The sequence below is a fragment of the Harpia harpyja genome, chromosome 3 (assembly GCF_026419915.1).
Source record: "Harpia harpyja isolate bHarHar1 chromosome 3, bHarHar1 primary haplotype, whole genome shotgun sequence".
In the NCBI taxonomy this organism is placed as follows: Eukaryota; Metazoa; Chordata; class Aves; order Accipitriformes; family Accipitridae; genus Harpia; species Harpia harpyja.
Genome location: NC_068942.1, coordinates 39,029,124 through 39,056,868, shown reverse-complemented (window position 1 = coordinate 39,056,868; position 27,745 = coordinate 39,029,124). Strand labels below are relative to the sequence as shown.

General features: G+C 48.4%; 1 protein-coding gene across 6 annotated transcripts; it reads right to left on the bottom strand.

Annotated features, from left to right (window-relative positions):
* Positions 1 to 1,948: 1,948 nt before the first annotated feature.
* ARHGAP1 (Rho GTPase activating protein 1) lies at positions 1,949 to 27,699 on the bottom strand. Of its 6 annotated transcripts, XM_052782047.1 has the most exons (15): positions 27,625 to 27,640; positions 22,999 to 23,175; positions 22,324 to 22,507; positions 21,431 to 21,523; positions 16,062 to 16,091; positions 10,675 to 10,762; positions 10,303 to 10,434; positions 9,717 to 9,803; positions 8,994 to 9,092; positions 8,162 to 8,269; positions 6,863 to 6,939; positions 6,389 to 6,466; positions 5,712 to 5,840; positions 5,429 to 5,532; positions 1,949 to 4,740 (listed from the first exon to the last, which is right to left on the bottom strand). In XM_052782047.1, exons 3-15 carry the CDS (start codon positions 22,460 to 22,462, stop codon positions 4,561 to 4,563), a joined length of 1,344 nt encoding a protein of 447 aa, XP_052638007.1. In that variant the 5' UTR covers positions 22,463 to 22,507; positions 22,999 to 23,175; positions 27,625 to 27,640; the 3' UTR covers positions 1,949 to 4,560. The 6 variants fall into 6 exon arrangements, with proteins under 6 accessions (XP_052638007.1, XP_052638006.1, XP_052638008.1 ...); XM_052782046.1 differs by lacking the exon at positions 22,999 to 23,175 and having other exon boundaries at positions 27,629 to 27,699; XM_052782048.1 differs by lacking the exons at positions 22,999 to 23,175; positions 27,625 to 27,640 and adding an exon at positions 22,764 to 22,976.
* Between the last annotated feature and the right edge of the window lie 46 nt (positions 27,700 to 27,745).

The window sequence follows — 27,745 nt, the reverse complement described above, 5'->3', positions numbered from 1 at the left end:
AACCACACTGGCCTCAGGACAAGGGGCTAACACAGTCCAAGGCGTGGGAAATCACAGACTGTAGCCAAAAGCACCATCCACATGAAAAAGCCCCAGAGAAATAATAAGTAGTAAACCCCTCAACTCTAGAACTGGAGTACTGTCCAGTAAGTTACAGCAGGCAAATAAATGAATAAATCAGAGTACAAGGACCATATGCAAAGTATTACCTGTGAACAGATGCCAAAAATACCTCTGCCTTCTGGTATATGGCTGACAGCTTGTCACAAGTCACGCTGAATAACATCAACACATGGAAGGAGAATTGGCAACACTGGGAAGCCCTTAACTGGATGGCTTATCAGTAATAAAAACTGAAAAGCAGCACAGTTTTAGAGATGCAGGTGTTAACATCAGCATTAACACATCATCCAGATGACAAGGCCAGTAGCCAGGGCTCAAGCTACTGCCGGATGGTGATGCTTTTAGCTCCAGTGCTCTGTCCTCTTCTCACACATCGAGGAGTTAGCGATCCATGTAAGTTGAGATGAGAACATGCAGGCCTCTGCTGCACGTATCACCTGGCCACAGTATAAACTTAGCCAGCTAACCCTAACTGGGGAGCTTGCAGGTGGCTCCCACTTGGCACCTGGTGATACCACAACCTGTGCAGCTGCCTGGGTCCGCCTCTGGGAAAGGGCAATCCTAGGTGGATTGCTCATCATGACAGGGAGACGGTAACATGGAAGCCCAGCCCTGTTCAGGAAAGAGCCAAACTTGCAGTACTTCATTTTTGTTTGAATTCTGTTTCCAGCCCGAGGCTCCTGCAAACTAGTATTTCTTCCCAGAGTTAACTCACATAGGGAGCATTTCATACTCACTTTCCTCCCTCTCTGCATGGTTGTGGTTGGCAGCATAGCCAGCCTTACTTCTCTCTCGTAGATGTGCCACAGCTGCTGCCACATGACAGACACACCTGTATCTGGGATTACATTTTGACTTTTATTGAAATACAAAAAGTGCAAACTGTGAAATATAAGATTGGTGCAGATTAGAAGGAAATAAACAATGTGAACCATGAAAACCCCAGCCCTGCACCTGATGAACATCAACAGAAAAGAAAACAGCGAACACCAACAACAAAAGCAAAGCCAAAAATTTTGCACAGGAGCCCCTGCGCATAGAAGAGGAAAGAGGGACCAAAAGGGCCCTCGGCTCTCAAATTAGCAAAAATTGCCACAAGGCATCCAGATGGCCCCAGCCTCCCTGCACCACCCAAAAGCTCTGGTGTCAGGACATAGCTTGGGCCAGGGAGCAGGGAGTGCTCAGAGGCCATTAAGACAGCAGGAGGCTTAGCAGAGGGGAATGGTCTAGGTGCTAAAAAGCAGAGGGTTGAAGTGGAGCAAGTACCCCCACAGGGAGAAATGGCTAATAGCTAACCTGAAAGACGAGCCAGGGAAGAGACCCTTGGGCAGCTCTACAGCAAGGAGAAAACCGACAAAGACCAGGGCCCTAATCAGATACAGCCCCCCACCTATACATGGCAGTGAAACCCAGCCCGGCCAGCACCCTGCCCCTGTGAGGAGGCTGACCAGGCGAGGAGGGAATTTAACCCCCTGGGCTCCAGGCAGGCCCAGACCAGTTCCTTGCTCAAGTCACAGGAGGGATATTTCAATACAAGGCATTCAGGAGAGCAGACTGCAGAAGCAAAGCAACCCTGGTTACTGTGCCTGCTCCAGGGCTCCCCAGCAGCTCCAGCATGAGAAGCAGCAGAGGAAAGGGGATATTTACACTGGGTCCCTTCCAGGATTTTCATTTTCCCACCATGAGCAGTAGCAGCTTCCTGAACACCCTCCAAATCTGCTCCCTGCAGGCACTGAACTGGAGCAGGCTTTTATCCCTGCCTGCAGGGGATGCACCAGTCTCCATTTTGCTAAAAAAGGAAACAGTTCAAGAATTTCCTAAAAAAAAAAAAAAAAAGCACCCACCAAACAAACTCCAGCCAGAACACGGACACTTGCAGCAATCCCTGCTCACCCCCAGCACTGCTCCTCTCGCTACAGGACAGGGAACGGTCCTTGCTGCTCTGCAGGGCTGGAACGTGCCACCCTCCCCAGGGAGCCAAGGCCTCGTGCCCAGACACACAGGCACTTTCCGTTCCAAGTTGCCAACCCTGAGTTTGTTTGTCCCAGGAGAAGTTAGCTGGGTTTGCCTTTTCTCTAGGGGGATATAAGCAAGGCCAGTGTCAGCTGCGCAGAGAGTCAGAGCACCAAGTCTTCCCCCCATACCAACGCCTACACAGAGCGCGGTGCCTGCAGGGAAAAAGGGGCTGCAATGGGCTCCCTCAGCCTCCACGCTCCTCCCGGGCTGTCCAGAAAGCCTTGCCTCTTAAAACAAACACTGGGACAAGCACTCTTTCCACACTGTCCATCCCAGGAGATTACTCCTCCACAGCACATCAGCCCTGCTAACTTACTCTAGCAGAGATCACAGGTGAATTAGGAGCTGAGTATCCCTACCTCCAAAACATTTATTTGGTTACTGCTGTGAATTTTTCAGGCTGAAACAATTCATATCCTGGCCAAACAGGGAAGACTCCTACTCTTGGCAGTGGGAGACTAAGCAGCCTTGTAGCCTCCACAGGGCAAAGTCCCCCAGTATCTAGAAGGGATCAGACCCAGCCCTCTCCTACAATATCTCTTGCTCCAGCCTTAGTAATGCTCACTGTTCCCACCCACGTGTTGGTGTGCCTCCTCCCAGCCAGCTGGCTGGACCTGTGCTGCCCTGCAGAGCTGTCTATGTTCGCACCCATCCTCATTCCAGAGCTTACCAGAAAGAGCAATTTCCATAATTCCTGCAGCAGATGTCACTTATTTTGATTACAACTGGGGAACCGACCTTTGGTCAGTGTTAAAGGCAGACTAAAATATTATGAAAAAGCAAATTCTATTTAGCGTCCAGTAGCTTTTTAAAAATTAGTTCTGCTTGGTCCAAAAGATTTGTCCCTGTGGCCAGATGCAGCAGGGAGGCCTGGCCCAGGCATGCAGGGCACAAGATAAAAAGATAAAAACACCAGTGAACTAAGGCTAGAAGCTCCCTGCTAACACACTGCCAGGCCCAGGCTAAGGAGAGGGATCTCTTTTAGCTCAGGTAACAGGAATGCTGCAACCCAAAACCAACAGTGATGCCCTAACAGCATTGCAGCTGCTTTGGGCCAGGCTCAGCCCACTCTGAGCCTGCTTTGTGGACAACCCGATCTCTCCAGCCGTGCCCAGACCATACAGGATGCATCTGACCAGGCTTCCAAGGTAGGACGGAAGGAAGGAATGAACCGAGGAGGAGATGGGGCAAAGGCCCTTGGCATGGAATAGCTGTTCCCTCACAGCTTTGGCACATGAGTGCTCGGCACCTGGACAGAAATTCATAATCCAGGCCTGATGCACTCCAGGGTGAGTGTTAGCCCCAGTCCCTAGACCTTCCCTAAAGGCCATGCTCTCTGTTACACTGTGCTGGGGAAAGGTCTACTCAAAAAGACAACTAACCAAGGCGGTCTGTGCCAGTCAGCACAGATAAACATGCCTGACAGAGGAGTAAAAGGCCTCGTGCTGCTGCCACAGGGAAAGGCAGTGATCCTCTTAGCGTTCAGCGGTTCAGTGCCACCAGGGCACTGGCTCCCTGCCACGCAGGCTCACCAGCTGTCAAAGAGCCCCAGCCAACCTCCCCCTCCCCGCACAGCCAGGTCTGGCATGAACCTTCCCAGCCGGGCTGGAAATGCTGCTGGAGGGACAAACACACCCGAGCTGGGTAACTATGGGAGGCACTTCACCACTACACCCCAGCAAACACTGACTAGTATCTGGAGTTGGTGATCCCAGAGGGGTTTGGGCTAAATTCAGCTTCCCTGTATTGGAGTCTGACAGGTAATACAGCCCATGTGCCGTGAGCCTGTCCTTCACTTGCCTGCCAAAAGCATGGGGTCTGGAGTGGGGGTTTGCAAGTGCAGGACATGCTGCTACCTGAAGCACACGGGCTGCCTGGCTCCCTTCCCTGCTTTAGGTGCCTCTGGGGAAAGGCAGAATGCACATCCAGTGCTGAGAGATGGCACTCGCAGCAAGAACATCTCTGCCACAAAACCCAGCAAGCCTGCCCTAGCCCAGACAGCCCAGCTGAGGCGAGGGGGGTGAGCTGGGGCTATTGGGAGCTTAAAGAAAGAAGATCTTTGCTGAGGAAGGGACCAGGAGGGCAGAAAAACTGCACGTGAGGGAAGGAGGAAAGGAAGGCAGGTCATCTGATAGGGCAGCAGACTGGTGATGAGCCCTGGAGGAGCTGCACAGACTGGCAGGTGGGTTAGGACTCCACTCTCAGCAGCTGGGAGACCAGTTCCCCTCCCCATCCGGAGCAGCAGGTCTCCTGCTCGCTTACGTACACACTTTCTCCACCATCTCCACAGCCCTCGCTCTGCTCATCACCCAGAGGATCAATGGTCCCTTTGCGCTGGAGACAGCTTGGTCACAGCTCCAAGACAAGGTGGGAAAGAAGGTGGAAGGTGGGCACAGTGTGCTGGTGTGGGCTGGCCTGGATTCAGGCCTCCACATCCTCAAAGAGCTCCTTCTGGTGGTCCAGCAGGAACTTGGTAAAGGTATTGATGGGGTTGATGGCTTTTAGTGTGATGGCTACATCTTTGGCCCACAGCAGATTTGGGCCAAACACAACTGCCAGGTTGGTGTTTGTCATCTTGTTTCTGTCACTGTGAGCAGAGACCTACGTGGGAAGGAAAGAGACCATTGTGAATCCTACAGAACAATACAGCACCTGCCCTCTACCCTCCCCAAAGCCAGAGCTGACAGACTCCCAAGGGCAAATGGGAGAAGCTGAAGGCCCAGTGCCAGAAGGCAGCTGGGGGGAACACACATGACATCCAGCATTCAGGAGGTGAGGAGCAGCATCTTGCCATTTGCCACTATGGATTAACCACCACGCCATACCATAACAATAGGACCAAGAGCACTGTCAGCCAGTATCTCTACAGTCCAGATCACCACTCAAAACAAAATGATCTTCCCTCTTGCTAGAATAGCCTTGCAGTGGCTGCCCTGGCAGCAGAAAGTTCTGTAGGGCGGATCTGAGACCCCTCTTCTAGTCTAATCTTCTATTCAGATATTTTGCAGTTGTACCTCCACCCTGGGGAGCTTCCAGCCTCCGTGGTACAGACCACACGGGCTTACTGCCTGCCTGCACCTCTCAGAGTTATGAGAAGCAACTGCTTAGGCTAGTTCATCATGATCATTCTTGATCTCTATATAACAAGAACATAAGGTAAAGAAAGGTAATTTCCTAGCTTTAGACTTGTTGCCTCTCAAAGGCAAAGAGGGAGCAGGCAGTCAAAAAGCTGATGCAAGGCACTGGCAACTGAACTAGAATATGACTGCCCACCTTTGGAGCAGCTCACCTGCACCAGAAAGGCTGTCAGTAAACGGAGCACTTGGTAGTTTTCTTCTGGCAGAGTCTGGAGTGTTTTGCGAACAACATCCACACGATTCACTTCTTCTACACCTAAAAAATCAAGAGAGACAGGACAAGCAAGTCCATGAGGAATCCTCAGCACCCACCTTGATGAAAGCCCTGTTTGCAGTCACAGGGTATCCCATGCAGAACTGCCCCCCCTGCAAAAGATATCTTTGCCCTTGGCCAGTGCAACATTCAAGGAGTAGCACACTCTTGTTACAACTCACTCTGGAAGCTGACAACGTGGCTGTAGAGGCCAAAAGTGAGAAGGGGCTCAGGTAGCTCCCTCAAGAAGGTCTTGAGAATCACAGCAGGGAGGTGGACATCTTCATACTGCTGGAAATCTACAGGCACACCTGAGAAAGTAGAGCAGAGACTCAGTGCTCACTGGCCAAAGTAGGACCTCCTCCAAACAATGGTACATAGTGGTCAGAGTCCAGAACTAGGGAAGCAGTGTTTTAAAAAAGACAGAGAGGGTACTGAAGCAAAACATCTTCTAGCAGAGTGGAAAAACGTGTACCAAAATGCATATGCAAAGCACTGCTGAATCCAGCACTACATCTTTAGAAGTCATCAAATGAAACAGATGACCAAGTTTCTTCCTGGTCATCTCCAGTCCCTCCAGCATAACCAGACCAAGATGGTATATCCCACTCTGAGAAACAGGGAAATTTTCAGGAAGGAAAAGGGCAGCGAGAGGAACGTCAGTGGGAAGCAATATGCCTTCCACGCAGCAGAAGTGTCAGATGCTTTTCCCTTGCAACTCAGGTCATACCCTGGTGGGGCCTCACCTAGAGGCCTATCAGAGAAGGACAGGAGCCATGATAGACTAGTTCCAACATAATTCCAGTTGGACAGTAGTAGTTCAGGAATGAGAGGGGCTCTGCTGAGTTTGGGTACTTACCCATGTTGTATTTTTGCTGCACCTCCCTGACAACCTGTGTATTTGCTGATCTCCGGAAAATCCCCTCTGTAGAAAGAGCTGCGAAGTGAGAGCAGATGGAGAAGAAAGATCAGCCATGTGAGTCTCTAAAAACGCTGGTCTTAATCACAAATCCATGCTGTGGGGCATTCAGACAGATGTCAGCAAGTCCCTTTTTTACAGTATGGCAATTCTTTCTGCTTCTGCTACCAGGCAAAGGACACAATGAGCAGTTTGCTGCTCTTATACAAGGGGGAGTATGGACAACTGGAAGAAAGAGGTCTCCTAAGCCCTGCACAATCTCTCTTGAAAGCTAACTCACCTAGTTCAGGCCTTTACACCTGATTCTAGACTGCTGTTCTTCTTTATCTTACCACACTCTGGATGGGAACTTGGGTGGAGGAGAGGCCACTGACATGGAATTAAGAGGGGCTGCAGCTTCCCCTGAACACTTACCATGCTCCTGCAAATGAGCAATGGTGTCTCTGACCACCAGAGGAACAGGAGACTGATCAGGGTTCTTCTCCCTGAGACTGTGGGAAGAGACAAAAGGTTAAAAATGACTGGTCCTCCCTGCCCTGCATGCAGCCCCTGAATCTTGGAAGTTGCCCCCACAAGCTCTACCACATAGGATCTTGCTATCCCAGTCCCTGGTTCGTCCATTATTCCAGCCTTCTCTCCAATTCACCCATTATACTACATCATTCACTGGAGCAAGTATGAGCTCATTACTACACCACAGGAATATTCCTCTTCTGTAAAAATCATAGCCTATAGATGCCAGGGCAAAGGGGTTCCCAGAAGGCAAGGCTGCTAGTTATGAATCAGGTGAAAAGGGTTAAGCTTCCTTTTTACAGGAGCAAGGGCAGAAAGCTGACACATGGGAGAAATATATATGGGGTAAGTTTACCCTCCCCACTTCTGTAACAGAAGATATATCAACCCAATGGCTGTCAGGGAAGACCTAGTGATGCCAAGGTGTTCGTTGCCACCCTCACATTGGATTGACTATACCACTTGATAGCATGGAGCTGTTCACCCCTCGCAGGCTACTAACAAGCTCAGGCACACAGCATCACGGGAGTTACATTTGGAAATGTTGTGTTGAAGCTGGGGAATGTGCTCCCAGATTGCTTCAGAGGATCTGTCTGGCCACACAGTACTGGCTCCTCCTCATTCACCGAGGAGGCAAAAATCACACTCAAAGTTAAAAATACCTGCAACGCTTAGCCAGTATCACTAGCCCTTGCCAGTGTTTGTTTGCCTGTGTCACCGAGCAGGAATGGGGGGGATGGGAATCAGTACAAGGGTGAGAAGAAGTGCTTTAAAAATAGAATTTATGATATGGAACAAAATAAGTAACCAATCTGCAGCACTGCTCAATCAAAATAGCATAGCCCTAAAGACACCTCCATCAGCCTCCTACAGACTTGCTTTGCTTAAAGGAAGTTTCTAGTGGCATAAAGCCATCCCCATGGCCCTTATTTTGCTCCTCCCTTAGTGACCCTTAGTTGCAGAAAAAATCTTATCCTAATTTAGATACAATCTAGCCAGGGAATCAAGAGGGTGGAACTGAACTGAGTCAGTCAGGATCTGGACACGAGTGCAGAGTTCCTCAGAAGAATGATTAAAGCTTTGTAGGTAGTCTGAACTGCAAGAAATTTTACAGCCACTTTTGCTGCTGTTCAGTTGTAAATACAGTGACCTCATATCAAGTAAGTCAGGGCAAAAGCAACACAATCCAGAGATACTCACTGCTGGAGCGAGACTCCAAACTGCTGGTTTGGCAGCGGTGGGCGTGGGGGTGTTGGCTTCTGGGGCACTTGTGAAGGTTTCTGCAGAGATCTCAGATACTCATCATACCTGTAGCAAAACACAGACTAGTAAAAAGCCACTCCACCTCCCAGAAAGAGCACAAACCCAGCGGTACACTTGACCCACTGCACACCCAGTGGTAACAGCTCCTGCCTAGCATGGTTGATTCCACCTATGCAAAAACGGGACGGGCAACTCTGGAGCATAGGGGCAACAAGAACAAACATCTGGTTGCCAGAAAAAAGCAGGGAGAAAGGAATATCTATCCGGAATCAGAAGCTGGAGTAGCTGAGAATGACAGACAGCATGGGCAGGAGGCCAGGACAGCACTGCTTGTGATGAGACAGTTGCATGTATGTGTTAGGCACAGGGAATCAATCTGGTAGGACCGAGATTGTGGCAACTTTGGGAAGCCCCAAAGACAAGCTGAACTGTGCAGAGTGAGCGAAGCAGGTGCCCAGATGCAGCAGATGCACACCACAAGCTCCAGGTCAGTGTTAAAGTCAGCACCTTGCAGAAAGCCCCTGAGGGGTGAGTGGGAAAGGCAGGATTGGTGCTCCACTGGAGGAGGATTTTTAACTCGAGGACAGAACTGGGCACTGGGGCTAAGGACACACAGGAAGGAGCATGGAGAGAAACAACAGTCAATTTGTCACCACTCCCTCCAAAACCACTGCCTGAGTGGAACAATCTCTTCCTCCCCTTGCCATTCCTCCAGAAAAGTCTCCTCTCACAGAGCCCTAAGCAAATGGGAGACAGGCAGCATTCTCACTTCAGCACTTGGCTTGGGATCCCCAACTGTTCCAGCTTCACATACTCCTCCAGCTCACTAAGGAAGTTCACATAAAAAATCTTTCGTCCAAACTTAAAGCTGAAAAACAAGAGAAAAGTAGGTATGTGAGGAATTAGGAAATTCAGTATCAGAATGGACTTTTCACAGGCAAGGAGAGCAGGGGTCTGCAAGAGACATCAACGGGGCAAAGGGGCACGTACGGCTGAGCAGCAGAGATGTCACCCACATAGCTCTCCAACTCCATGTATTTTACCAGGAGATGCCAAGACTTTCCAACTCATGTTAGAAGCCCTATCAGCAGCAGGCTTCCTAAAACGCTGGATTTCTCCTTCCTAATTTCAGCAGCAGGTTTTGTTTTCAATTATTTTACAGAGTTAGAATTTCAGCATGAACACAATGAATTAAATATAATTTGGACTGATACTCTCACTTCCTTTTTCATTATTAGCAGAGCCTGCAATACTTTACTTCTACTTAGCTGGATAGAAAGGGAGCAGCACAGAACTGCAAACTCTGTAGGTTCCCAAAGCAGTACTTCTTGTCTCTGAATATTTCTGAGCTCAGAAATAGGAGAAGATAGCATAGGGTGAGAGACTTCAGGGTAGGCTTGGCAGCCTGGGCTCATCTTGTACCCCACTGAGAATGCCCCATTAATCCCCTGCAGTCTGAGGATGTGGATGAGCCTCCTATAGTGCTTCCTACCTGATCAGAGGCTTGAAGAGAATCAGCAGGGTCTTGATGAACATGGTTGGGTGCACAATATACAAGGCTTTGATGTTCTTCTTGTACCTGCCAAGAGAAGCTAAGTAAGGATGAGCTGCACTTTAAGCAGAGGGGCAAACCTTTCCACAAGATTAAGGCACCCTGGGTGCTCCATTCCTTTTGCACCGAGCCTCACCACTTGCCAGCACCCACGGCCTCTGCTCTCCCATGCCTCATAGCTGTGTCAGGCTACTCAGCAGCCTAAGGGCATGCTCTACTGTATTCCAAGATTCACCAAGAAGCAGTGAGCAGCCTCACCAAGAAGCAACAATTACACCATGTGGCTGACACACTTGCCCTGGTCCTGGTTTTGCTGCTTGCCTGTTGGCCTAAAGGATGTAACTACAGAAGGAGCTGTTTATCCCATGGATTCAGCCTGCATTAAACAACAACTCACCTCAATAAGCAGCAGAAATAAGTGACAGTAAATTATGATCACCAAGCTACATGGGGGGCCTGGGGAAGATCATCTATGTTAGGCTACAGAACAGCATGTTATATCCTTGCTTGCTGCAGCCTTACTCACTTGCGATCAAATTCCCTGTAGGCATCCCGCAGCCAGCTCAGGGATGGCTTGCTCTCACTGGTCAGGCCATGGTGCAGGTACACCAGTGTGTAATCACTCTCCACATACTGGTCCAGCGTGAATTTCAGGTACCTGAGAAGAGACAACTGCTCAACTCGCTTCATGCTCTGCCACAGAGGCTCTTCCTCCCTTTGGGACTCATTTAGTGTGCCATAACAGGGGATTTGCATCCCCAGCAATGGAGGTAAGCACTTTGGGAGGACGTGTCCAGCTAAAGAAGTTACTGCAGATAGATCTGGCCCCAGGAATACAGCACCTGGGAATTATGTCAGGCTTAAGAAGTTAACAGCAGCCTCCTACGATGCTACTCACCCCAGCAGTTTCACATGATCAAGTTGATGACTTGGGGGCATCCGGCAGGCACTGAACAAAATGACTTTCCTTCCGTATTTGTCATCACCTGCAGATGAAATGCCAGAGATTACAGGGAGTTTAAGGACTACATTGTGCTCTTGGCAGCAAGGGGTAAACAGAGAATGGGAAACTGCCATAACAAGGCAGAAGTCTGGATTGCCACAACTGCCAGGAAAGCTAAACCTGATTTTCAGCAGAGTTACCATGGGCCTAGTATGGAAGCAGAAACCCGAACACCAAGGGCCAGGCAAGTCAACAACGCAAGTGGAAAACAGAGTCCATGCTGCAGCCCTGAAAGAAGAGGAAGGATTGGAAGCCAGGATGCCTCAGGGCACGTAGGGATGGAGGCCTCAAGTACAGAACGGAGCACTCGGAGCATTAATCCTGCAACGGCTGTCCCCGGGCACTGCTCCTGATGCACGTGTGCCCAGGGAGACACAGGGAAAACTGCCCCTCACAGGCACAACCACCACTGCTTCCGTCCTGCACACAGTCCCAGACTAACTGCTTGTGGTCTGGTGTATTTGTTTCTTGCTTCACCTGAAGTTTAGTCCTCCACACAGAACAAAGCCATTTCATACCCTGGAAACCAAGATATTCCTAGAAACAGGGCAGTCCCAGCCACATCCCAGAGATGAGAAGCAAGCATCATCATAAGCCTCTTCTGCAGAAGGACCAAGTAGGGCTGCTGGATTCTCCAGGAGGATTGCAGAACAAGCTGTTCACCGCTTCCTAGATTTTCCATCCACAGAGATATTTTTCCAACCCGAACTGGATGGAGCTTTAAAGTGCAGCACTACAAAGCATCCTATGTGAAAAACCAGCAGAAAACAGTCCCCATCACACTGGAGCCAAATAACCCATAAAGCACCCTCATCTCGGGGAGGGCACTCCCAGCCGCCACTTGAGGCTTCAGAGACAAGCAGCCAAGTTTTCTCCAAAGCAACTCTTCATAGGTCAGTGGACTTCTGCCAGCAGAGATCTCAGCCCCGTGAGCAAAACCTGAGCAGATGGGCATGGACAAGCTTAGTAGACATGCTAGGGGGATTGAGAGATTAGGAAAGTAAGAACCAGGTCACAAATCTTTCGGACACACAGAGTTTGTGGGAAAGTCTGTTTCTCTCCCAGACACAACATCCAATCAATTTGCATAAGGATTACTTGCTTTTTAGCACCAGTGGAGATGAAATGGTTCCTTTAGTGTGAAGGGTTAAAGTCTTCCCATCTTTCTTGCTATTCACCCTGCTACAAGAGCTATGTTTTCTTGTCAAGCAGAAGGAGCACGGAGCAGTGGAAGGGGCTACTGAGGTTATACTCAACACCACCCTCCTTCCTCCCCCATGGCACAACCATCTCATACAGACCACAACACAGAAAAGCAGCAAGGATTGCTACTTATGCGGGACAGCCCTGCAATACATCATTCCTCTTGAAATATATCCTTTTCCCCACACTGATTTACAATATTCAGAGCATGCAGCCATTTTCTCACCTTTGCATGGGCTCTGGCCCTCAGCTACCGCTTGGTTACACTCGCTGTGCAGCAAATGAGATCTCAAACTGAACCCCAGAACAGCAAACCTGAGGTTTCTGGGAACACTGCCTGCTAGTAACAGATGACCACTTGGTGCTGCAAATGGCAGCCAGAGAAGTCACATACACCAGCCGTGACATTAAGATGCCACTAACCCTCTTTCACGCCCTTCCTGGCCAGAAGAATAGATTCTCTTGCTACTTGTTCACTTATATTTCTCCCTCGCAAGTCCCACTTTCAAGTCACTCACCAGACAACACAAGAGACAGAATTTACTGATGCACACAAGCCAGAACCTCTACAAAAGCTAGGGACACTGAGGCAGCACTAGGTACAGACCAGGAAAGGGGTGGCATAGGCCATCACATTGACATACACATGCGGAGGTGAGGGGCAATTAGGGAGGACACATGACCCAGAATGCAGGACTAGGAGAGAGTGATGCAAGCCTCATCTGGAACAACCAGGTACAGTCACAGCCAGGCCACAAGACCAACATCACATTGCATATCCCACGGTAGCCCACTCTCTGCCTAGCCCAGAGTTTCTTGGTAGCTTGCTGTGAGCTTTAGGGCTGGTTCTAATGCACATAAGCTGCCTATAAAACAAAGGTGCAGGCTACAAAGTCCTGGGCAGGGAATATGGCATATTGTGACTCTTCCCACTGGTCTTGAGCCACTCATATGTCTCTATCTGGAAGACAAAGGGTCCTGCCTGCACAGAGCAGCAAGAAGATGGTAGCATCTGAGAATCCGCTGAGTTTTGTAGTGATGAAAGAGAATGGTCCGAAAGACTACAGATCTTTGCAGATCATAGCTCTGTACTAAAGTCAGAATGGGTGCTATCTTCAGTTAACTGAGAGGCTGCATTTCACACCAGAGTGGATGGTCTGAGGGCCAGAAGCAGATTGCAAGCTTGATCAAGGCAGGCCTTAGCTGTGAAGAACTGCAGTATAGTACCATGTTCATGCGATGTTCTGGGTGGCCACACACTCAGCTCAGGCTCCTGGGCACTAATTTCCAGACCTGACAAGTCACAAGTCAGGAACCACATAGCTTAAAACACCTTCCTCTGGAATGACGTGAAAGCCCACAGCAGGGCCTATGTAAAGTCTAGAATCTCATTCCTTATATAGCCTTGGTGAAAAGGTCTGGGATCGCTGGTAAAGAAAAAACAGACAATCCATGATTCTGCCAAAGGGGAGATGCCATGTTTCCCCTGGTTAATTTCCAGGGCCAAGTACACCAGAAGATAAGCTATAGTCCCCTGGATGACTGAAAAAGGAGTGGTCCATTTTGCCTTCCAAATCAGAATGAATTTATGCATGAGACCTACACAGGAACCAGCACGCCCATTACTGAGTTCTGGGTTTCACTCCAGTTTCACCACACTGAGCTCAGCCTGTTAACACAGACACTTTCAAAACAACCAACTGCCAATCTTGTTTCCACCTGACATATATCAGATCAGTCTGGTTCCTCCAGACATGACAAAATTCAAAATTCAGCATCGAAGCTGAACAGTCAGTTGTTCCAAGTTATAAACAAGAACCTAAAGCCCATTCCATGCATTCCTGGCTGTTGGAGAAAACTGCCTGCAGGTGGCCTCTCTGCCTCCAACTGAACAAGTTTTTATGGTGTTTGATCTTTCCCAGATGCTCCATCCCTTGTACTGTTTGCTTTCCTGTTTGCAATATTAATCTTATGTATGTAGGTTTTCAGCCCTTGTTTGCAATTGCAAATAGCTAAAGTTTCCATTGAACACAACTATAGACCATGAAGTAATCACTCAGCTTTTCAGGTTGTCTCCTACCTCTCCCAGATGAGGAACGCTCAATAGTTAACAACAAACCAAAAAAGAAACAATTATATACCATCAGTACTCACAGAACACCCCAACAACGTGCATACCTTTGTAAGTTCGTACTTCAAAAATATTTTCAATCTACACTGGAATTAAACTACCCCCCTATAGGAGGTAATTCAGATACTTTTTTTTTTTTTTAAACAACAAAGAGCAAGACAGTAGCCAATATGCAAAGCCTCTCCAGTCAAGACAGCTGCTCATCTAAAGAGATATTAACTTATAGCACTGATGGACATGATAATTCTCCTGAATATTGTTATGGTGCTTTTAAGGCCCAAACTCAGTTTTTCCTCTCACCTGAAGAGCAGTGTTTCACGTGCACTTTTGAGACAAGGGGCAAGGAACATCATTGCTGTGGTTCCAAGCCATCAGTGCAGGACCATACTTCTAAAAAGGCTGAAGTTTGAATACTGAGGCTAATGTTTCAGATTGAAACCTGCAGCAATAAAAACATATCAGAGCAGAAATTCATATCAAGGTAGCACTGTCCTGAGACGGGAGACTCTATTAAATGAATCTGTACAGCCAACACAGAAAATATACACTTGACCTGCAAATCCTGCTAACCTTTATGCCACGATTGGAGGCTGTCATACTACTCACTGGCAGTGTAACTGCAGTCCAGACACCCAGCTCATTCATTCCTACCTTCATCAGGTACCCTTGGCTGAGGACCCACCTCAATGAAAGATTCAAATGGGAATATCCTGGTACTTTGATACTGAGAGAATGCAGAGAGATAAAACTTGCCACCAAAAGCTAGTGTTATTGGTAAAACAGCAAAGTTAACAGAGTTCAGGGTCAAGGAGAGGACACCACTACAGAATTCTGGAACAGTACTACACAAGTTTCACAAAGCTTAGGATGTTTATCAGAGCCACTGTCAGTAAAAAACTTCTCTAATGTAATTTCAGGTTCCTGCCAAGCTTATGACACAGCTAGGCAGTGTTCAAGCATAGTAGATTTTAGTTGCCTGCTGAATTCCGAAGTGGATGTAGCCCCTCAGGAAAAGAAGGTAAGGAGCTCAAAGTAGAAGTATTTTAATACATGCCATCTTCCACCTAGATATTCCCAACATCCAAACACTGCCAGAATCGTAAACCCTTATCAAGTGACTACAGCTCTGATACAAAATATACTAGAGTGTCAGATAAAGAATGCAAAATGGGAGGATGCCTGAGCATATGGCAAAGGGGGGAGAAGAGCCCACCTAATGAGGCAGTGAGGATCAGCATTTCCATGGACTATGCCAAGGTCTTGGCCTGCTGCTCAGAAACAGCAGAAAGAATTTCACACCAAAAGAAGTTTTCATCTACATTGGGAAGCGTGAAAGCATCAGCAGCCAAATTCCTAAGGCTTGGGACTGAAGTCTAGAGAGTATTAACAAATGCTCAGCAAGCACTGAGCACTCTAGCACAGCTTCAGGTTAGAATGAGGAACAAATTACCAAAACACATCTCTGCAGCCAAATGGAGAAGAAATAGGTGACAGTTATTTTCAGTTGGAGAATCCAGTTTAAGCGCCAGCTGCTTAGCACGTGAGCGCAGCAGCAGATCATATGAAGGAACAGGAAGCAATCCCAGGATGAACTTCCAAAGCACACATGACAAGGAGGTAAATCTGAGTTCCAACCGAACTGGTCCAAGCAGGCCACCACCATGACAAAAGAGGAACAGGATTTATACTGAGACCCAAGAGCCCCAAAGTAAAGCCCACACGCAAAATTTGGCTCAGATGATTCTGCTGTGCCTGAGGCAGAGGTCCAGCCCTCAGAATATAATTTTGTGCAGCCTTTGGACTCCTGAAAAGTTGCCAGTGCAGCCTAAGGCTGAGCAAAGTTTGGGCTCCCCTGAGACAGTCCAGCTACAGGCCACGGTCATGCTAAAGGAATACCATGATCTACAGCTACAGTACCAAATGTTAGTGCCACAAAAAATCTACCTACCTGGTTGGGCCCCATCAAGTGCACCCTGGTCTGGAGGAACAGAAACAAAGTTAAAGCAAGCCAAGCTTCGCACCCTTTCCCAGAAAGTAATCTTGAGTATAAAGTCTCAGAGTCTAGCCAGATTGCCGCTGGGATGCATTTCGTTGCTGTCTTGCAGCATTCAGGCTCCTTCTACTTCATCTTTCCCCCACGCTCCTCTCCACAGCAACCTTAGCTAACAATTAGAGGGGGTAATAGCAACCCATGATGCCTGAATGTCTGTCTTGAATTTGCAACTAATTCTGTATGATCATAGTCAAATTTCTGGCCCTTACTGTTACACTTCCCCTACCACCAAAATGGCAACTGTCATACTGCCACTTTTAAAAGGGTTAAACACAACTAATTCTGAATGTCAAGATCCTTTGAACAACTTCAGAAGTGTATAGAGAATGGCACCGTGCCATATGAATAACACATCCAACAGACTGTTTTGCAAGAAGCTAAATTTCACTAATAAGCTGAAGATGAGGACAATTTAGATCTTCAACACACCCATAGCTTTAAAAAGAAAATGAGTAGATTCTGGTTAAAAAAAAAAAACAAACTGCTAGTTAGAAAAAAGAAAAAAGGTTTCTCTGGGCAGGGAGGAGTCTATGAAGGCATTTATTGCCATGCCCAGCCCCTTTCCATCACTCCCACAGCTATATATGCAACAGACACACATGGGCCCATCAAGACAGGAGCCTGAGCAAAGCAGGGCTCTAGAAAGAAACTCTCCATTCCCTTGGTCTCCCTTAGAAACTTAGAATCCCTTCGAAACTCTCCACTCCCTTGATCTCGCATGTCAAAACATGGCACACAAGCTCGTCTTGCTTTGGATGGGCCCGATTCCACAGAAGCAACTCATCATTCCAAAACATACAAATCCTCTTTTACAAAAAAAAAAAAAAAAAAAGTCAATGACAGAAACTACATCCAAAAGCAGCAGAAATGCAGGCACCCTGTATTAATGGAGCCAATAATAATGTACCATACTGGAAGAGAAAAGGACCCTTGCTCCCAGAGGCCTTTGCTGAGCCCCATTAGCCACCAAAGACACACAGCAACATAATTTCAACACGAGTTTTGCCTGCAACTTCTACTTTTGCCTGCTTAGTGAAACAACAGCTACTGGTGCTCAAAGATTGATTTAACCTCCCCATGTCAATCGCTGACAGCAACAGCAAATCATCAGCACTAGTTACAACTTTGGCACCTGCAGCCAACAGCCAGCTGCATTGCTTTTCATGTAGGTTTGGTACCAGATTCACCATTGAAAAGAAGATACTGTTGAAACTGCAGTTTCAATCTAGTAATACTCAAGAAGGTACACCTCCAGCTCTCTGCCTTGCTTTCCCACTTCAGTCGCAGGTCTTACACACACTAGCATCACGACTCCTCTGCCAGGGCAGTCCTACAGACTGCCGATTAATGGTGTGAGGCAGATTTCCCACAAAAACTAGCAGAAACATGCTCTGAGCTTCATCAAAGCTTTAAAGTCATCAGGCAGGGACTACATAGCTGAAGTAAATAGTGATGGCCACTCTCCTGACAAGCGCTACATCAACTTCTAGCCTCCACAGCAGCAGAAAATTTATACGCCAATCCCATGTTAAGCCCAGTTTTCTTATTCCAAAAGGGAGAAAGCCAATTATTGTGTAAAATGGGAATGCTGATGCACCTCATAGCTATAGGTTTGCATATTGACCACAAAGGTGAGACTGGTTATTTCGGACTGGGCAGAACGAGGAAGGAACACATTGCCAGTGAGCTGTCAAGAGCCCTGCTCTTCCCACACAGCCCCGTGTTTCCAGCAGGCACCGCCATCTCCAGAGACCTCCTTCAGACTGTTATTAACTACCTGCCATATTCTTGCAATTCAGCCTCTGCTGAAATTCAAGGCCAAGATTATGTCACCCTAGTCTGCCTCATCCCCAAAGGAGATGGAAGCAGCACCTTTGCCGTATAAGAATTAGCAGGAGGATACAGAAACTCTTAAACATAACAGAAATTTGGGACAGTTCCTCAACAGTCTTCAACCAGAAGCCTGCATCTCCTCCGAACGCTATGTAATGTGAGCAAGGAAAAAAACCACAGTTTGCAGAAGTGGTTTGTGCAGTGAAATCAAGCCGCCTCTGCTCCAAATTCTAGCCACGTGCAAAGATGAATTTCTCTGCTACAATGCTCACAAAAAGAGGAACTCAGAGTCAAGAAGAGCACAACCACACAGAGACATCTCCAGAGCCACATACATTAAGGCAGGTCTGAAAGGACAGGCAGAGCATCATCTCTTTCCTTCAGAAAAGCACTGAATCCCAGAACTGAAAGAAGGTTTCCCAAAACTAAAATATTCTGATTCATAACAATGCTATGGTATTCCCTCAGAACTGTGACCTGGATGACTTTTGCTGCCATCTTCCTGTGACACACCACCGCATGGGACAGCAATGACATGCCTGCTCCTTTCCCCATGGACAGCCTCTTCCAGGAAGATCCCAGTCCCCCCAGAAGAGACAGGAGCATAGGGCACAAAGGAGAGTCTCCATGGAACTGCTGCACTATTTGTAAGTGAAAAACAAAACCAAACCCCTTGTTTTTCTAGTAAATTCTGCAAAATGTTTTTCAATATTATTTTCCCTCTTTAGGCCAGATAGCCAGGATATTCAAATCCAGCATGCCTTGAACTGCATCAGAAATTAAGGTCAGATAGAAAACGAGTGCGCTTTTTGTCATCAAAACTGGGCTTTTAGTAAGTTATTAACACCATGCACCCATCCTGCAAGAAGCAATTACTTTTCTGACCACACAGGATAACCCTGGGATCATGGAGTTCAGCCCAAGGATGGGAACCAGTCTTCTGCTTTCGTCTCAAAATAGCATCATCGTCCCAGAATATATTTCAGGGAAGGCAGGAACAGAGTTAGCCATATGCTTTCTGCTCTGAAGTGCAGAAAAGGGAAGGACACGGGAGAGAAAGCTCATAAATCAGCAGAATGGACAAAACTACCCTTGGTCTGCTGCCATTTGCTAATATTTAGAAGAGAACTGGGCGTGGAGCTATTTTGTTTCAGGCTCAGCCTGGCGAGCATTCATTGCACCTGAAGGTGCCGAGAAGCACAACTTGTCAGTAGAGCCAGATCCAAACAGTTTCATATTAATCCTCCAGTGAGATTTTGATTCTCCAGGCTACTTCTAATAGGATTTTTCCAGATTTTCCTGGATTGTTTGCCTCCAACAACAGCCCAGAGAACATTACCCTGTCTGATTCTCCGAACAGTTAACGTTATTAATTATTGACCAAGAAAACTGAACAAACAGCTTCACCTCAGAGCCCAGATCACAACTCAGGCCCCTTTGATCAACTTCATAAATTCTGCTTTCAGGAGATGAGACACAGCAAGTCTCAAAACTATGGAGCAGCACATCTGCTATGTGGAGCTGTGCTACTAGCTCTTTCAATGCCAAGAAAGGCATTGCAGCATGTTCTATGTGTGGGACCACCACAGGCTTTCAGATAAACCAGCTACCGGTGAAAATTGGCCAGGACCAGCCAACAACAGAAGCTTCTCTGAGCTGCTTCTGCACTGTACAGAGACAGGGACAGAGAGCTCACTAGAAACACAAATTTAAACCACGACAGGGAAGAGATCCCTTTCAGAATGCAGGCACTCCTCCCAGTCAGCCATCATACCACCCGAAAATCCTTTCAGGAAGTTAAAGAATTCTTCATTAGCTATCCTAGACAACGTGTCAAATGGCTGCATTCCAACAGCCATTGAGACACACCTCCGCTGGAGTAATACTTCATTCAGAGAGCTTGGGAAAAAAAAAAAATTACCTCGATACAGAAATCCCGCAGAAAGACTGGTGCTTACGTCAGAAGGCAGCACACAAAGTACATCCTTGGTTTGGGCTGACATTCCAGTCTTATCAACGTCTCTGATCTAAACTCTCTGCTAAGCACTTTGTCTGAAGCTTTGTCTGAAGTGAACAACAGTATCATTTAACTCACCAGCTCCCAGAGTCCAGAAACACCAGTTACCTCTGCCATTTGCATTCCAAATATTAGAGCTATTATCACTGAAATGGTGGAGCCCACACATCTGTCCCTTCCCAGTTTCAGCAGTAGGGAGACCAGGGTGCAGAACTCTATAAACCCCAGTCCGCAGAACTCCAGCCCCATGGAAAAGAAGGTTAGTAACACATTTGCAAATGAAAGCACTTGTGGCAAATCTACAAGACATAATGGCCCAAATGCTAAACACCTGGTCTGTCAACCCGAGCAGCCAGAGGCACGCAGAAGACAAAGAACAACAAAGTGTTGAGTGTGCCATTATCGTTTTGTTCCCAAAAGATGTAACATGAGAGGTTAGGAGAAAGAAAGCTCATTCCAGAAGACAGCCCAGAGAAGAATGATGTCAGGACAACTCTTACCAAGGTAAGTGCCTGTGAATCTTCCCTCTGTGGTCAAACCCTCACTGCAGAACAACCCTGAATCAGGGGGGACTCCAGCTTGTGCCTCTGCTTCCCTGCAAATTCATATGTGGGGCAGGCACCAAGGCACAGAGAAATGGCAATAGGAGGGGTAGGAGGTGGCTACAGGTAATCAAGGAGGAAGTGTGAATCAAGTCACAACAGGTTGAAGAGGCGCTTTTTTTTTTTTTAAACAAGGAATGCAAGACAAACTGGGATCACCCTTTCCTCAGACTTACCACAGCAACCTAAAAACTACCCCCAAAACTCTTTCTTATGGAGGTCCCATCAGTAAATCACCAAGGGTTAGTGTAATTAAAATAATATGGATAAGACAACCACAGAGAAAAATCCGAATGCTTGTGACTCTGAATGATCAAGCCTTTCCTTGCAGTGCGCCATGGGCCTATTCCCTCTATTTCAGATTTCTGTAGATGTTGTTTCTGGACAGGATGGCAAGCTCTGGCCATTCAGATGTAAGAGAGCTGCCAGACCTACTGTGGATTACTCAGTCAGCTGAGGACCTTGCAACAGTACTGAGTAACTAGGTAATTTCTGTGGCATTATCATGCAAAAACCACATCTTGTGCTCAGGATATAGTCAAGTGCCACATCTAAAACAATTCAGCAAAAGCAACCGAGTCCAGCTAATAATATAATCAAGACAGTAAGTGCCAAGAAGGAATGCAAGTTTAACCAAGGTCAACAGAAAATTACACATATTGCAAACATTCAAGTTTGGTGCTCCTCTACGATGCCAGCTGTCATTGCCACTTGGGCCTGGCATATAGCAGATGCCCCCACAAACCCATTAGAAAGACCCTTCCTCAGCCCAGCTGCAAAGACATCAAAGGAGAAAACAGAAAGATCACTACCTGCTACTTCCACAATGTGGTGCCGTGCGATATCATAGTAGGGATCATCCCACTGCAGGTGAGTGACGGGCTCCGGGGAGCCTTTGGAGTCCTCTGCACAAAACACAAGGAACAAGCACTTAGGAGAAGGGATCTGGAGCACCTTGGCGAGGGGTACACTAGAGATAGAGGGACGAGAAAAAAATGGCTCTTCAACATGGGAGGGACTAAGGTATGCACCTGTCCACCTTGGAAACCTACCTTTGAAATTCTGAGTGGGCAAGAGCAGCAATGACTTCAAAAGAGACCTGTCAATCCTATGAGGTCTATACATGTCCCTCAGACTGCACACCCTCTCAAAAATGACTGTTCAGATGTGTCACAAACATTCACAAAGACCAAAACCCAAGTGCCAAGGGCACCATCATGGCTTTTTAGAGCAGGAGGATCTTAACATCGTCCTTTGATGGATGGCTGTCCTATATGCCCCGAGCTAATTTCCCTGACCTCTTTGGGCAGCAGTCCATAGCACAGGATTTCAGAGCAACAACTCAGATCTCCAGCCCTGCCTCCCACATGGAAGCTCAAGACTCTTCCACTCAGGAAGGCCAAACTATCTTGCAAGAGACCATAACAGAGGACACTCAAGGATTTACAGCACGTCTGTCCTGTCAGCACCAAAGTGCAGCCACCCACAGGACTGAGAAGAACATGTTTACATCAGCTGGCTCTGAGCTTTTTAGTGCTGTTCAATGACAGGGCTAATTCACTTGGGTGTGGTGCAAGATTAATGGGTCTCTAAAGCTTTCAAATAGAGCTGGGGCTCTCTGTATATGTAGACACGACCACAGTGCTGCAGGACAAACAATTCCTTTTTGGCCAAAACCCAGACCCCAAACAAGCAGGATACTTACCTGATTTGGGAAAAGCAGGGGCTTCATCTGCTGGCCAGCTCTTATCATCTATGGAGGCCAATTTGAGCTGGCTGAGGGACTGGTTGGTATCATCCAGGTTCAGGTCATCCTGAAGCTCCGAGAGCGGGTCTGCAGCCATGGTCCCCAAATACCGCAGTTTATTTTGCAGCGTCTAGAACAAGGACTGCAGAGATTGCTAGGTGAGACACGGAGATCACAAGCTTACCTCCCCATAGAGGCTCTTCCTCTTCTGGCTGATCTTCCCCAAATCCTCCCTTATCTTTACTTATCCAGAGATCATACTTCCCCTCCCCCTTAACACAGGCAGGAACAACTCCTCCTCCTCCAAGCCAGGAGCACTGACATATGACAGATTCTTTCATATGCCAGATCCTTTCGTGCCTATTGCTATCAGAAGGCCATCAGGAGCCTTTACCAACCCTCTCGGCGAGTCTCTGCTTGACCACAGCTCTGTAGAGAGTAGTTTCTCTCCTGAAACAGGAGCAGCAGCAAGACGCTGAGGAAGGCGACAGGCTACACCAGCCCCTGCTTGATACACTCACTGTACCAGCTCTGAGCTCCCCCTCCCTCCAAAAGGCTGGCACAAAGCCCAGTTGTTTCCACAGTTGGCCCAGTGCTGGAAGCTTTCCCAGGAATCACCCCCCCTCTTCTCACCATAAGGGAGGGCCAGAGCTCTCAACAACACCTAAGTGGGTGCTTCAGCATGCTGGGATCTGAACACAGAAGTGAAGAGCTTCTTAAAACAGGATTTCATAGGCTGAGCTAGTAAGACAGGGAGAACAATACACATACAACCCTCATCTTCTTTCAGCATCATCCAGCAAGTCCTTTCTCCTACATGACAGCAAGCAGCCAGGAATCACCTCTTTAATTTAAAGCCATATTGCTAGAATGAGTATTTTTCACCAAGCACGCTGTAATACTGAGGAGACCAAAGAATTAAGAGGGTCCAAGAAACAGACAGGTCAGTGTGTTTGCTGCTGCTTGCAAATATTTCTCACTCTCACCTGGAGCAGAAGGTGTGTCAAACCCAGGACTGAGCTAGCGCAGCACAGAGCACCTCCTAAGAGTACCAATTCTTAGGGACAACCCCTAGGAAACAGCTGTTATCCTCTAAAGTCAGTGTCCTGGAAGTAAGCAAGGAAACACTGGAAAGGACAAGTACGTAGATCTGGATTGCTCACACAGACCACACGGACAGTCATTCAGCGGCCAACAGGCAGCAAGCCAAGAGGAACTGTAGCAAAACAAAATGACACCTTGCATCAGCAAGTCTGTAACGCTGTTTCTCAGCCAGGTTTGTGCTTATTTTGCATTATGAGGAGAGCAAAGAGTTCAAAGACGATCTGAGGAGGCACAACACCTTTGTGTGGGAAGATTATATTCACAGTAAAGCTATTTCCTTGAGCAGAATGGAGGGGGCCAACGATGTTTAGCATCTTCCATCCCTAGAGCTTGAATGTGTATATTTATCCAGAGAAGATGATGAAACAGTTACTCGGTTGTGAGCACAGAGGAGAAAACCTGTGAGAGACTGAGCACTGGAAGGCATCACATCCATGCTCAGGGCAACACTCGTGACCAAGCTTGGGGATGTATTTTGAGAGTACAGGAAATTAGATATTCGGTGCTTGTCCCCTCCCTCTGGACTACTCCATGCTTATTACTTCCTGCCCTCCCTTATCTGCTACTCATCAGTTTACAACCAGTTTTCACCTCTCTGGGGCTCCCAAAGGACTGGGAGCTATTGCTAAGCAAATGAAATAAGTTTGCCGAAATATGAAAGAGCAAGAGATATCTGGGCAGCGGATCACCAAGACAGCACAGAAAACACACAGGGTCTGACCACTGCAGCCAAGCAGAGACCCAAGTGAAATTATTCCCTGCTCTCTGGTGAGGGCTGCGAGAGCTGTCTGACCTCCTCTGACCTCGAAGGGACAAGGAGCAAGAAATCAGGTTCCCTTGCACCGTGAGCTCATGCTGGAACCATGCAGCAGCGGAGCCAAGGGACAAGGACTCCCCACCCCTAGCAGTTGATCCAATTTCTATGGTAACACCAGGCACCAACTCTTATGACTCAGTGTGCTTAAAAGCATTCCCTGCTGCAGCTCAGCAGCCCCACAACCCAGCACCCCACGCTAAGGAGGCATCCATGGTCCTCCAGGGCAGCCCCTCAGCATTCCCAGCTCCCGGGGACTTCCCGGCCCTGGTGGGGACAGAGGACCTACGTTCAGCTGCTGCCGTCCACTGAGATGCCTTTCATGTGAGATTCTTGGGGATGCCTAGTAGCAACAGCATCCCGAAAGTGAGGTCTTGAAGCACTTAGGGACCAAATCCAAATCTTCCCACGGAGCAGTGATGGTGCTGCCATAGGGCCAGCAAGACACCAAGCGTCCTCACTTGTCCCTATACAGATCACAGCTTGGCTTCACAGTCAACTTGCAGCACTTGATCAGAGGCAGAAGAGCTGGTTATTAGACAGCACTGGGGGATTTCCCCTCAGGCATAAAATTAATCCTAGTGTGGCACCATGTGGAAGAAGGAAGTCGTTAGTAGGATCCTTACAGTTCCACACAGGAAAGAGAGCCCAGTGGATAGCGCTCTTGCCAAAACCTTCCTTACCCCTTGGAAAGGTAGACCAGACTGCCCAGATGCCTCCACGTGCTTTTCACAGCCAGCCAGGCAGCTCCATTCCTTGGCTCTAGGTTAGTGCTCCATGGCAGAAATGTTAATGGAAGGAGGATCCAGAGCAGAAGACCTCTCAGATTTCAGGTCCTTCTTGTGAACCAGACTGTAGCTCCTAGAGAGCCCCAGAAGGTTTTTTTGCAGAATTTTCCCCAGCCCTTTCCCAACAGCGCAACAGACCAAAGCACGGGGTCCCACATCAGGTAACCCTAGAACAGTTTGGAGAAGCATAATCCTCTAAATGCCTGGGAACTAGCAGACACTGCGAAGGAGAGACCTGGAGTTAGGATGTAAGAAACTACTTGGGGATCTTAGTATAAGGGTATACATTTCACTTCCTGACAGCACAGCTGCATGAGATTTTTCCCTGTGTACTCAAAAATGACCCATAAGCAGGGCTTGTCATTGAACAGAAAGTCCATCTGTATCAGTATAAGAGTGAAGTGGTTGTCAAAAAACAACATTTCACCAGACTTAGCACAATTTAAGAATCCCACTTGTTTTAGATAGGCATCATGACAAGATGCAAGTGATACACCCTATATAGTCAATCATAAGGTAAGAAAAATGATGTACCTAGATTTAAAAAGTAAAAAGCCTAGTCAAACATTTAAAAACTAAAGAATCACGCTTGACATCAGAAGCATTTACTTACTGCCAGGCTCTAAAGAGCCAAATGTTTCCCTTTTTCCAAGCATTTAAGTGTGTTTTCTGAACCTACACTGGTTGAACCTGAACACTTGCTGTCTAATAAAAATTGGCTTTCTTGATAACAGAGAGATGTGCTGGAGAACAGCAAGCTCCGCTGAAGGAGAGAAACCTCAGCCCTTTAAAATACAATTTTTACACAAATCCTGAGCTGGAGATTCCTTATGCAAGATCCCACCAGAATTTACCCAGGGAAGACAGTTCACTTGTATCTATGAAGTCTTGGTAGCTGCTGTTCACACAGACTGATTTTATCTGCAGTTTGTTTCACTAATTTCCATCACTTATTTCTATGCTGCACCTACTCGGCAGTTGCCTTTTCCTGTTTTTCTTCCAGATATACAATTAATTCAGAAGTAAATCTACACATCAAAATACATCCACGCATCTGGACCTGTACTTACAAGCAATAAAGAATTAGAAAAGCCGAGTGGCCTCTTCTTCCCTGCCCAATAAACAAGCAATGCTCAGACCCAAAGGAATCCCAGTTCCGGGGTGACTGTATTATTTTTTTCTGACTCTGCTGCCGTTTGCGCCTCCTCCCAGTTTCATTTCATTCACATAAATGTCTGTTTTTCTGTACACAGCAATCAAGCCCCTGTGCTTCGGCATAGTCTTAATATCGAGCACATTGCAAAAAAAAAGAGAGCAGTTACTCAGCAGCAGACCTTCAAAGTACTCACTTGCGTGAATGAGCTCCAGGACTGAGACTCACTGAGAAAGTTCCAGCCGAAGTCTCCCCTCACATCAAGACTGATGATACCACTGAGAGCATCGCTACTCCGGTACTACCCCAAAAGAACTGAAGGGTCAATAGCCAGACTGGCTTTGTCTGGCTCACTGTGACCAACTCACTCAGGACAGACACACCACTGCTCAGGGAAACTCTTTGGTCCTTCATTATTGTAACAGCTTTTTAAATGAGCAGCCTTCCTTCTCCAGTCATCTCAAACCCTGTGCTGAAGGCCACCTCTGTGCCTGCTGGAAATCCATCCCAGCCAGCAATCAACCTCCTCTTAGTGGTTCTCTGCAGGGTCTGAGAGCAAAAGCGTTGAGCTCTGCTTCTTCCCTCGCAGCTGCAGCACAAAGTACAGAGGCTGCTATCAGTGCCGTGCAGGATTCACCCATCACACGCGGAGCATGTGAGGAAACGGGGGGGGCACGCACAGCCCTACAGGGGCTGCACCTCTCCTCCTCCTCCTCCTCCTCCTCCCCACCACACGCCTGATTCTCTCCCATCCCCTCGGGCCGAGCTCCCGTGACAACCCACAGCCAAGATTCAAATAAAAGACTCCAAGATCTAGCTGTTTACGCTGTGAAAACAAAACCCCGAGTCCCCACACTACGTCCCGACCGCCTAACGGGGGGACGTTTCGCAGCCCCCGCTGTGAGGCACCAAGACGGACGACAAGTCGCCCCCCCTCCGCCGCTGCGGACGGGACAAGCCAGCAGCCCGGGCTGCAGCCCGATGCGGCCCGGCCCCGTACCCCGCTCCAGCAGCAAGCTACACCCCCAACACCACAGACCTGACTAAAAACCCCCCGCGGCCTCCGAGCCCCTGTTCTCCCCGCCCGGGTGCCCGCGGCGCTTAATACCGGGGCGGGGGGGTGGGGACGGGACGGGGACGGGACTCTTCCCGCCGCGCCCTGCAGCGAGGACCCGGGCTCGGCGTCTCCCACAGAAATAACCGCCTTCCCCCCCCCAGGCTCGGCGACACCCGGGCAGGGGTTTCGGGGCCCCGGCCCGCCTGCTCAGCCTCAGCCCCACCCCGGCAGCACCAGGCCAGGCCGCCGCGGCCTCGCGGCCCGCCCCGGGTCCCGCTGCCGCCGCTGCCACGAAGAGGCCCGGCTGCGCTCTCCGGTGCACCACAGCCCGCCCGCCGGTAACCTACCGCCGCTGACCGCCCGGCCCTGACCCGGCCGCCTGTCAATCCGCCGCCCGCCGGAAGCGCGGCCCGCCGCCGGGGGAACACCGCCCCGCTCCGCCCCGCTCGCCGTCCGGGCGCGCC